This window comes from Astatotilapia calliptera, chromosome 12 (assembly GCF_900246225.1).
Source record: "Astatotilapia calliptera chromosome 12, fAstCal1.2, whole genome shotgun sequence".
Lineage (NCBI taxonomy): Eukaryota > Metazoa > Chordata > Actinopteri > Cichliformes > Cichlidae > Astatotilapia > Astatotilapia calliptera.
In genome coordinates this window covers 30,203,189-30,213,721 of record NC_039313.1, presented here as the reverse complement: position 1 = coordinate 30,213,721, position 10,533 = coordinate 30,203,189, and the positions used below count along the sequence as shown (strand labels likewise).

Below are 10,533 nucleotides of genomic sequence, written 5' to 3'. Positions count from 1 at the left end.
TTATTTGATGAAGTCATAGAAAATAGGCATAAAATAGAGGTATTGAGTATGATTCTTTTTAGATATGATCTGATTTGATGTTATATAATGTCAGTGGGTAGAATGATGGAGAGGATCAGAGAGCACTGTATTGTGTATGAAAAGAAGTGAAAGTGGGTTGCACAAAAAGGATTTAAGTACTGCATGACTAGTCTAATAGAAAAACCAGCTTTGAAAGAACAGTCCACTATTAGATAAGAGACCTGTTTACTGAGGCAGGACAACTCGAGCTGTGTTAGATACATACAGTGAGCTGTCATTTGTATGCATGTACTGTATCTCTCCCACACACCACTAAATGATCTTAAGCCAAGTTATTTTATTCCAGAACACTGTATGTAACATGTAATGTATATGCATTTGAATACATTTGACAACTAATTGGTTTATTTTGGGGCTTTTTAATAGCTTGTAGGGATTTGGGTCATCTTACGACTACATTTGCATATTTTTTCATTAACAAATAATCAATACTTATTACTATTACTACTTTAGTTACATATGTACTGTATCATAGAATTAAACCCTCTGATCATTTGGCTGCAAACAACATAAAATGATTTTGAAATCAGTCGAACTATTGCATATGTGATAAACACTTACTGGCACAACTTCACCTCCTTCCAAAGTACATGGAAAGGAGCAATAGTCTAGAGATTGAAGCTTTCGTTGGGGGTCACAGACAGAAACCCATAAATAATAAAGTTGTTCTTCATACAACAAGTTGCTACAGGAGTTTCAACCTCTTTACAGTTTGTTAGGTGCACCTGTTCAGTTGCTACACTTAGCTATGTAGACATGGTCAAGATGACCTGGTGAGAATCAAACCAACCAACAGGATGAAAAAGAATGGGGATTTAAGTGTTTTTGAACGTGGTATGGTTGTTGGTGCCAGACAGACTAGAAACTACACTGGAACTTTCTGTATAACCTAAGGATTTCAGAAAGAATGGTCAGGAAAAAGAGAAAACGTCTCATGAGCATCAGTTCTCTTGGGGGAAAAAACATAAAACTGAGCTATGCAGAAGAGCGTCTAAGAATTGCATAACAAGTTAAACCTTATGGACTACAGCAGCAGATGACCTCACCAGATGCCACTCCTGAAAACACAAAACTAAACCCCAAAATTGAACTAAAGATCAGAAAAACATTGTCTGGTCTGAGAGTGTGGCATATGCAACATGAAAGCAATCCTGCCTTATATCAACGGTTCAGGCTGGTGGCAGTGTTGTGGAAGATCTGGACCCCTTATTTCCAAATGAGCACCAGCTGGTGGAAAAGACTCCCAAAAACCACACGGGCTATTGTTGCTGACCATGTTCATGCATTTATGTAGGGTGACCATATTTTGATTTCCAAAAAAGAGGACACTTGGCCCAGTCACGAAGAACTTTAAGAATACTGTTTGCTTAAAGAAAACTTTAACATATTTAAACGATGCCTTCTCTGTGCTGTTATGTGAATGGTGAAATAAAAAATGTCATATAGGCTTTTACAAGTCAACAAGTGCAAAAAAAGTGGAGGGTTGGTCATCCTAATTTATGACCACATCTTCTGATGGCTGCTTCCAGCAGAACAATGTAAAATATTACAAACTTTATATAATCTCAAACTGGTTTCTTGAACATGATAGTGACTTCACTGTACTCAAAAGGCTTCTACAATCACCACATCTCAATCCAGAGCACCTTTGAGACTTGGGGGATCAGTAGGTCCACATTACCCATGTGCAGCCGATAAATCTGCAGCAACTGTGTGATACCGTCAAGGTGTACCAAACAAAGTGGCTGGTGTAATGTATATTTCATTTTTAATAATCCTGAAATACAGGGAAGATAAGTACCTCTATAATTATTAACTTGTGACTATAGTTTTATTGTATGCGTTTAGTTCTTCATTTAAACGCATATATCATTTAAAGCACAACATACGCTGATCTACTGGATATTAGATAAAACACTGATCTTTTGGATTAAAAACGTAGCGTGTGACGTAGGATCAACTAATTGGGTCTGATCGATTCTGCATGTGCACTGGCTCGCTCTTTCACGTGCGTTTTTCAGTCTGTGGCTAGCTGACTCAGTAGCTTTAACGTGACTAGCGGTCACATCACACACACACAGAGGTAAACATTAACCAGCACAAGTTGTTTGCGTGTTAAAGAAACTTTTTGCTGGAAAGAAGAACATGGCGACAACTAGGTCTGTTCAGGCTAAAGGATATTTGCTGTACAGGTAAGCTATTGCTGTCAATCTGCACGGAACCAGCAGGTAAACCAGTTTTTGCAGACATAGGAAAACATGTGGACCCATTTAAATAAATGAATTGTTAAAGCAGCAAATGGCAAACGGTTAAACATTATTTTTCGCAATTCAATATCTTTTATGTTTTCAGACATATTGCATATGGATATATTGTATCTCTACATTATGTTCCTATGATACGTTTATGTTTTTCAAACATGGTTTGATCACTTGGAGGACCTCTGAACTTTGTCCTGTCTGAACTTTTTTGCCTCTATAGGGTTACGTAACCACCACTAGGATAACTGGGTCCCAGCAAACTGAACATGGGGCCGATAGCATGTTGTGTATGACACGTACTCATCTGAGAGTAGGATGATCAGATGTCTCTGTTTATGTTGGACAGCACAGCTCTCCCCTTTTCTTTTCTTTTTCTTTTTAATCCATTGTCCCACACATTGAGCCAGTGCCCCACTGAGAAATCCTAAGCTTAGCTGATTTTGGTAAATATGGTGGAAAGTACCTCAAAGAAAATAAAGTGACAGTTTATTCTGGTAAATACAGTTTTTGTCTGGATGCAATTTTGGATTTTTTTTTTTTTTTTATAAACAAGGGAAAATATAGCGTGTTGTGACACACCATCTGTGTGTCATAATTGGCTAAAATGGTCAGATATTGCTCAAAAACTTAAGCTAACCTATGAATATCATCCCTATTGAAATCCAGTGATCATTACCAGATAGAACAGCAGCTAAATAGCTATTGAAATAAAAGAGAACACAGGAGTATATAAAGCACGAGACGTAAGACCAAACTTCAGCTTTAATCCTCTATTGTATTTACTTAGAACGAAGTAGGAAAGTTTGCATTTAAATATAATTTATTCAGCGTATACATGCTAAAAGCTAAGCTGGTAACCTACACACTTGATTGCATGTTTAAATTGTTTAAGTTTCCCCAACATTGCTGGCATGCCCCACATTGTCTCACACAAACACAATGTTTTTACCACATGTAGTTTTGTGGGATTGGTCAACTTATCTTTAGCATATGATTTAAATATTTCATTTAACATTATAATTGGATTTCCTTTTATTCTTGGCCATTTTTCAGCCTTATCCATCAAAACTTTGTGGCTACTAACAAGTTTCTACCTTAGGTAACACACCTCCACAAGACCCATGATGACGGCCTTTCATCAGAACCATTCAATAACAGCCAGATTTTAGAAATGATCTGTCCTGCGGCATTGATTTTAGAGCCAATGAAAATGTTGTCTCACTATGTGGGATGGGGAACAAGGGATGAAAATGTTGTGCAGTTCCACACAAAGTGGGTCAACGGGTTACCATATTTTTTTGGGCCTCCATCCAGTACGCATTTGCTCCGTCACTGACTGAAATGTTATTCAGAAAACAAGTCTTTGGCTTATTATATGCTTTGTTATTGTTGATAGGGTGCCATGGGAAATGCATTTTTAATTATAGCTTCCAATTAAAGCCATTGGCCCATGGGGTTATTAAAAGAAACGTCCCACTGACCTTGAAAGTTTTAGGACTTTAGAATGACAAAACAAAGCAAAAGACTCAGCAGATGACTTTGCAAGTACTAACTTGAAACATAATATGGCTTCCTAATCCATTAGTGGGGATACACCAGCCATACAGTATGAGGCAAATCCAGGATTTGAGGTTAATGTGACATTGTATTAAAATTGGGAGTTTTAAAAAGAATTACAAAGGTCCCTGAATTTCAAATGTAGCTGAGTTTAAGTATGTTTGTCAATTTTACTGTCACTTTTCTTAATGAAACTGCTGTTTTACTGTTTGGAATAATTCATATCACCTGTACTTCTCTTCTTTTCATTGGAACACCTTCTAAAAGTACAGCTTTAACACTTGACAGATTGAAGTTTTACTTCTCTGCTATGTGGGGCAAGAAACGGCTAGGTTAATATTCAAATACCATTTGGAGCCTCTTGGATAGTTCCAATAGTTGTAAAGTGAATAATATTCCCCCTTTATCCACTCCAGAGTGGGTGAAATAAAAAAGTTTTATGGTTGAAGACACAAGCTGTAGCATTCAGCCCACTCACTCATACAGTATGCATATTTTTCATATCAAAGAATATTAGCATGACTATCTTTTAGCCCATATGTCATGCACATCTCCATGTTCCTTTTTAAGTTTTTCTTTTTTATATTGACAACTTCTGGGTTTTTATGTTTTTGCTCCGAGCTTTTGTGAAACTTTCTTTCATCTTGTTTCTGTGTAGGAGGTTTTCAGAGAGCAGCGACAAAGGCTGGTTCCGATCCTTATTTGTGCACAAAGTCGATGCCAGGAAAGATGCTCACTCCAACCTGCTTTCAAAGAAGGAGACCAGCAACTTGTATAAGATTCAATGTAGGCCTACACCTTTTTACTTACATAAAAGCAAGGGTTTAGTTTCTTTAAGTGTTGGGTTACAGAAGGCCAAAGACAAGTGCCTGCGATACACTTACATCACATTATTGTGACATGGATCCTGTATATGTCTCAAAAGTGAAATAAATCATTTAAATGGAAGGCCATATGACCTCAGAGAAAACTGAAAACAACATGAGAGATGAAAATGGGGCTCCTCTGCAACAGCTTATGCATACACAAAACACTGTCAGCAACAAGTAATTCTAAGATAAGATGATGTCTCATGCCTGTAAACTTTAGTGACATCTGAACAATTTGTCTGGTTTTCTTTTAGTCTGCAGAGGTAACTGTTTCTGTCTCTCAAACAGAAATCTATCATTCTCTCGGGGCTTTGATCTTTTGTGTTGCGTACATCACACCGCACAGGGATTTTCAATTTGAACACTCTATCAGCCGTTGCCTATAACCTATTGCAAGTGAATCAGTTTTGTATATCAAGTCTTTGCTGAATCGGAGTGTGAAATTACTTTGTTGAAGAATTTGAATGTTGCTTTTATTTTTTATTTTTTTTAATGCATCCATTTCTGATAGGTTTCTCTCTGCCTTTTTTCTTTTTCAGTTCATGACGTCAAACCAGAATGCCTAGAAGCATACAACAGTCTGGAGTATGTACTGATACATTTGAAATATTTCCTGCATCTCTGTCAGTCAAGTTACGTTTTCAGTGCTTTACTTTCTTTGGATTTCTTTCAGCAGTGCAATAGACAGTGTGCTGGACTAATTAATCAAGATATGGTCTGAACAAAGTTAAAATCAGATGAGCTTCATGATATAAATGTATTTAAAAAAATGAAGTGAAGATACAGCTGAGTTTATATCTTGGATGAATTTTTATGCTTCCTGACTGCCCTCTAGTTGGTTTTTAAGCTAAAGTGAGAGCATTTCCAAACAGCATACACCTTCATTAACTTGTATTTTATTTTTTATTTTTTTTTTGCTGGCTTTAGGGCTGAAGTGCAGAAAAGACTTCACGAGGACCAGGACTACCCGTGTGAGGTAGTTGGAAGCTGGAATACCTGGTATGGAGAACAAGATCAGGCTGGTAAGCAGTAAATGCAAAAAGACACCTTTGACTGATCACTGCTGCTTTCCTCTATCAAGTTCCCATAAAACACAATTTCAGTGGCTGACTTTTTGCAAAGCTTTGCAGACGGATACTACCTGATGACTCACAACCAGCACTTCACCTTCTGCATATATGATAAATTAACGTGATCATTTAAGTGTATTTTATACATAAAAAGCAGTCAGTAACTATAAAAAGTAATTGCATGGTGATGGAGGTTCTTTATCTCTTAGTTGTGTGGGTGGCATCAGACCTTATGCAGTGCTACAGTGACATCTGCTGTTGTTTTTGTGCAGTGCATCTGTGGCGATACAGAGGAGGCTACCCAGCTTTGACTGATTGTCTGCAGAAGTTGAGAGCTAACAAGGCATGCTGTGACCTTTTTAAACGTCTCTTATTCAGTCAACATTGCATACAATACATACAAGGCCTTTGATTTTCCAGGGGAAAATTGCTTATTTTGTTGTTTTAATTTGTTGCGTTTTTTTTGTTTGCTTGTTTTTTTTAAGTAATAATTTTCTTTAAATGTTAATGTGTTGTTTCTGTGGAGAAAAGGCATTTCAGGGGTGCTGTTTTTTGTTTGTTTGATTTTTAAGATATAATATTAATATTCACTTTTTAGTGTTATAAACAAACATTTTATCCCTTTTTAGGAGTACTTAGAGTTTCGGAAGGAACGGGCCAAAATGTTGCTTTCAAGACGAAATGAACTTCTTCTGGAGTTCAGTTTCTGGAATGAACCCCTTCCCAGACAAGGACCAAACCTCTATGAAATGCGCACCTATTACCTTAAGGTATCTATTTATGCTACACATTTTTAAAATGCATAGCTTGAACATGTGTGACCAGTACAACATAAATACTGTTTGATTTGTAGGAAAACTAACAAAGCAGTCTGTTTCTGGGTTTCCCTAACATCACTTTTATCTTCAGTAAGCAAGTGAGCCTCTTCAATTTTATTTTTATACGTAGTCTTCCATTTCAGAAGCTCAAAAGTAATTGGACAGTTCATTGACGAGCAGTTTTATGACCAGGTGAGGCCTGTTCCCATTTTACCCCAAAATAATGGGAGGATAAAAATGTAGAAAAGGAAAGACACAGCTCACCATCCAAATCATCCCATGTTGTCTGTCAAATATGGTGGGGGCAATTTTGCATATGGGCATGTAGGCCTGCTAAAGCATGCTTTTTATCTACTGAAGATAGAACTGAAGACGGAGAGACCCAGAAACAAGAAGCAAATGAAGGTGACAGCAGGAAAGGCCTGGCAGAACATGACATCTGCTCTTTAGATATATCCTGATTACTTGATTTGAAATCTCCTGTGGTGATTTACAAAGGCAAAATTACAAAAAATATACACATCTGCATGTTGTATACTATTTTTAAGTGCATGGCAGGGTCCACATTTAGCAAAATCTAGATGTATTAGTGTACTGTTCATGTGCTGTTCAAACAGAAATAATATAACTTTGGTAATCCTGTATAACTGTCAGTGCAGTTTTTATAAATTTGTTACATAACTAGCACAGTTCTTATTCTCAATGTTTTCTTTCCATATTTTTCAGCTGCTTGTCTTGAACAAGTAATCCAATTCTCATCTGTTTGAAGTAGTCATATTTTTTTCACCTCTGGCCTATTCTGCAATTTTGCCCTTCCAAGGTTTCCTGCGTAATTTCAGCTCACTTATTCAGACCTGACTCACTGAATTGAAGAGTGTCACAAGTGGAGAGAAGTTCAAAAACAGCTATGATAAAAATCTGTTTACTCAGTGCTCCAGTTCTTCTTGCATGCAGGCTTGTGACACCCAGAGTTCTCTGATCAGTTAAAAAAAAAAACAACAACAAAAAACGTAGCTATGAATAATAGATAAATAGTGCTTTCAGTCTTTCAGTTCTATGGAAATATGATGGTGGTAATGTCATAATCTAGTTTCAAACCTATTCTAATTAATATTATACTTGTGCTTCAGCCAGGAACCATGATTGAATGGGGCAATCGCTGGTGAGATACGTTGAATTTATTTAAACATATGTCATTTGTCTGAATCTCTTTCAGTGGAAGTGAAAATATCAGAAGTGTTTCAGTGATCTTTATACTAAATAAGATAATGTTTTGCAACAGGGCGAGGGCAATCAAACATAGACAAGAAAACAATGAGGCAGTAGGCGGTTTCTTCACACAGATTGGCCAACTCTATGTTGTTCATCACTTGTGGGGTGAGTAATTAAGCACTCTACACTTAGAACATACCAGTAAGATGAGGTGATTGACTGCTGTATGTTAAAATGTCTGACAAGTTTGGTCTGGCTGAATTTCAGCTAACTGAATGCTCCTGCATACATTCTGTATTCTAATGAATCACTAAAGTTCAGTGTGACGGTTCCAACATAAGCCCGGGTGTGTCAAACATCAACAAAGGATGATTTTACACTCGACATAACATTTGGACTTTTGATTGCATCTTGGAACAGGAAGCGAGTCAATCAAATTATTAAAGGTGTTTTAAGAGTGGTTGTCCATATTTTTAATATCATCTGAACTCTGGTTCAGATGATATTAAAAATATCAAGCCTCTGGGCTAGAATCATAAATTTCACAAATTTTTGAAGCCTGTATTATCTCAATGAAGTAAGGGCATTCAGACAAAGAGCTATGTCAGTGTGTTTCTTTAAAATGACAATAGCATGAGGAAATACTGAGACATATTGTTGTATTGCAAATATTTTCCATATGACATGTTTGGCTGTTTTATTCACTGACAGACAGAATGCACTAATACTTGAAATTCAAAACACACGGGAAGAAATATTTGGGTGGCTTTTTTTACGTTGATCAAATTGACCCATATGTGACCCACAAACTACATGTTCGTACCTGAAATGTGGTAGAACAAGAGATTCACATCATGTACTGCACGTGCAGCTGATGAATTTGCAGTAACAGTGCGATCCTATTATGTGAAAATGGATCGGAGTGTTTCCAGCACCTGGTTCAATCTGTGTAGTTAAGAATTGAGTTTTGATGGCAAAAGAGATTCGGCCTGATGTTAGCAAGGTTGCCAGTGAATGAAGTTGAACTAATGAAGTTGCCAGTGACTATAAATTTTATCCACACATAATGCGATGTAATGTGTGTGTGTGGTGGAGTTTTTTGCTTTGCTTTTTTCGTTGGAATTTTTTTTCTTTGCCGTCTTTTGATAGCTTACGAAAGCCTCCAGGCCCGAGAGGAGACAAGAAACTCTGCCTGGCGGAAAGAAGGATGGGACGTAAACGTGTATTATACAGGTAAGAAAGAAATGCTTCACCCAGATGCCTTAAAAACCCAATGTTCTTGTCAGGGCTTTATACCTCGCTGATTATTTTTACCTGCAATTATATTCAGCAAAGTTGAGACTCGTAGATCACCAAACTTTTTTAATCATAGATGCCTCCCAACAACTTTCTGCTGAAATGTTTAATGTGGTCTCTGTACTGGATCTGAAATTTGTATTTCTTTGAAGTAGGGCTAAAATAAACCTTCAATGTTTTCTTTAAATGTTTGCCACAAAATCAGAAAATTATATAATGCTGCCTCCCCTCCCCCATTGTTGTTATTGATGGAGATGACAGGATTGCAGTAATAATAATTTTTTTTTTTTATAAATCGTAATTTATTGGCCATCCATGGTAATGAGACTTAAGCAGTATGAGCATCAAATTATAAAATGATACTGCCCAGCTTGAAGAATTTTAAGAGCTGTATGTTTGTTGTTTGCTTTCCTGTTTGTTTATTATTACAATTGTAATTTTCGGTATATCATTTTCTAACATGTGTCTTTCTGTCTGTCCTCAGTGCCTTTGTTGCAAAGTATGGAGTCAAGAATAATGATTCCAACTAAGAGTTCACCTTTACAATGAGAAAGCGACTGAGACTGCAAATAATTCAATGACCAAATTTTACTAATTGTAGTTTCCATTTCTTTTGTATGATCTGTGTTGTTACTAAAAGCATTGAAGTAAAACTTCTGATTCCATGTTTGTGATATTGCCAAAGTCAAAAGTAGTTGTACAATTTCCAAGCACATTCAGTATGAAGAACATGAAAAACCAAGATTTGCAGGGGTTTAGATAAAACACGTGAAGGGGGGAAAACACAAGAGAAAAGGTGTTTGTGCGTTACGGTGTTATTGAGGAATTTTTACCTTCTGATTTAGTGGAGTGGAGTGAAGTGAGGTGTGTTTGCTCTGTTTTGATCATTAATTGATGTAACGGAACACATATTGGGGGTTTTGTTTGTTTTCTTTTCCACAATAAATTTTTTTATGATAGTACTATTAAATGTACATGAATGACTTAATGAATGAGATCATGCTAAGTTGCAACAGTGAATGTAAAACAACCATTTGATAAAAAAAATTAAAAAAGCCTGCCTCACTGATTGTACTTGAAAATTAAGTACATTTCAATTTTGCAGAATTGAAATCTACTTAAACAGAATTTTTTCTGTTTATGAAAGTAACAGCTGCAATTATTTGATAAATGAAAACTTTATCATATAAGATCAAATCAATAAAATATGAAGATAAGATCAATCAAGAAACTAGTCAGTGAGTTCACCTGTAGTCTATGGCCATTAAGGTCGCAAGAATTTTACTCAGAGGTCAGGTTCAACAAGCATTTCTTTATTGACCTTTGGGCAATGTTACAGACACAGAAATATCCTTTATTGCCCATACTT

At 36.5% G+C, this 10,533-nt stretch overlaps 1 protein-coding gene across 1 annotated transcript; it reads left to right on the top strand.

The window, feature by feature from the left end:
• The first annotated feature begins 2,007 nt into the window (after positions 1-2,007).
• On the top strand, positions 2,008-10,210 carry nipsnap1 (nipsnap homolog 1 (C. elegans)). Its single transcript, XM_026188421.1, has 10 exons — positions 2,008-2,273; positions 4,558-4,685; positions 5,308-5,353; positions 5,696-5,790; positions 6,111-6,181; positions 6,468-6,608; positions 7,787-7,818; positions 7,939-8,033; positions 9,018-9,101; positions 9,649-10,210. The coding sequence occupies exons 1-10, from the start codon at positions 2,227-2,229 to the stop codon at positions 9,711-9,713; spliced, it is 804 nt and encodes a 267-aa protein (XP_026044206.1). The 5' UTR covers positions 2,008-2,226; the 3' UTR covers positions 9,714-10,210.
• The last annotated feature ends 323 nt before the right edge of the window (positions 10,211-10,533 follow it).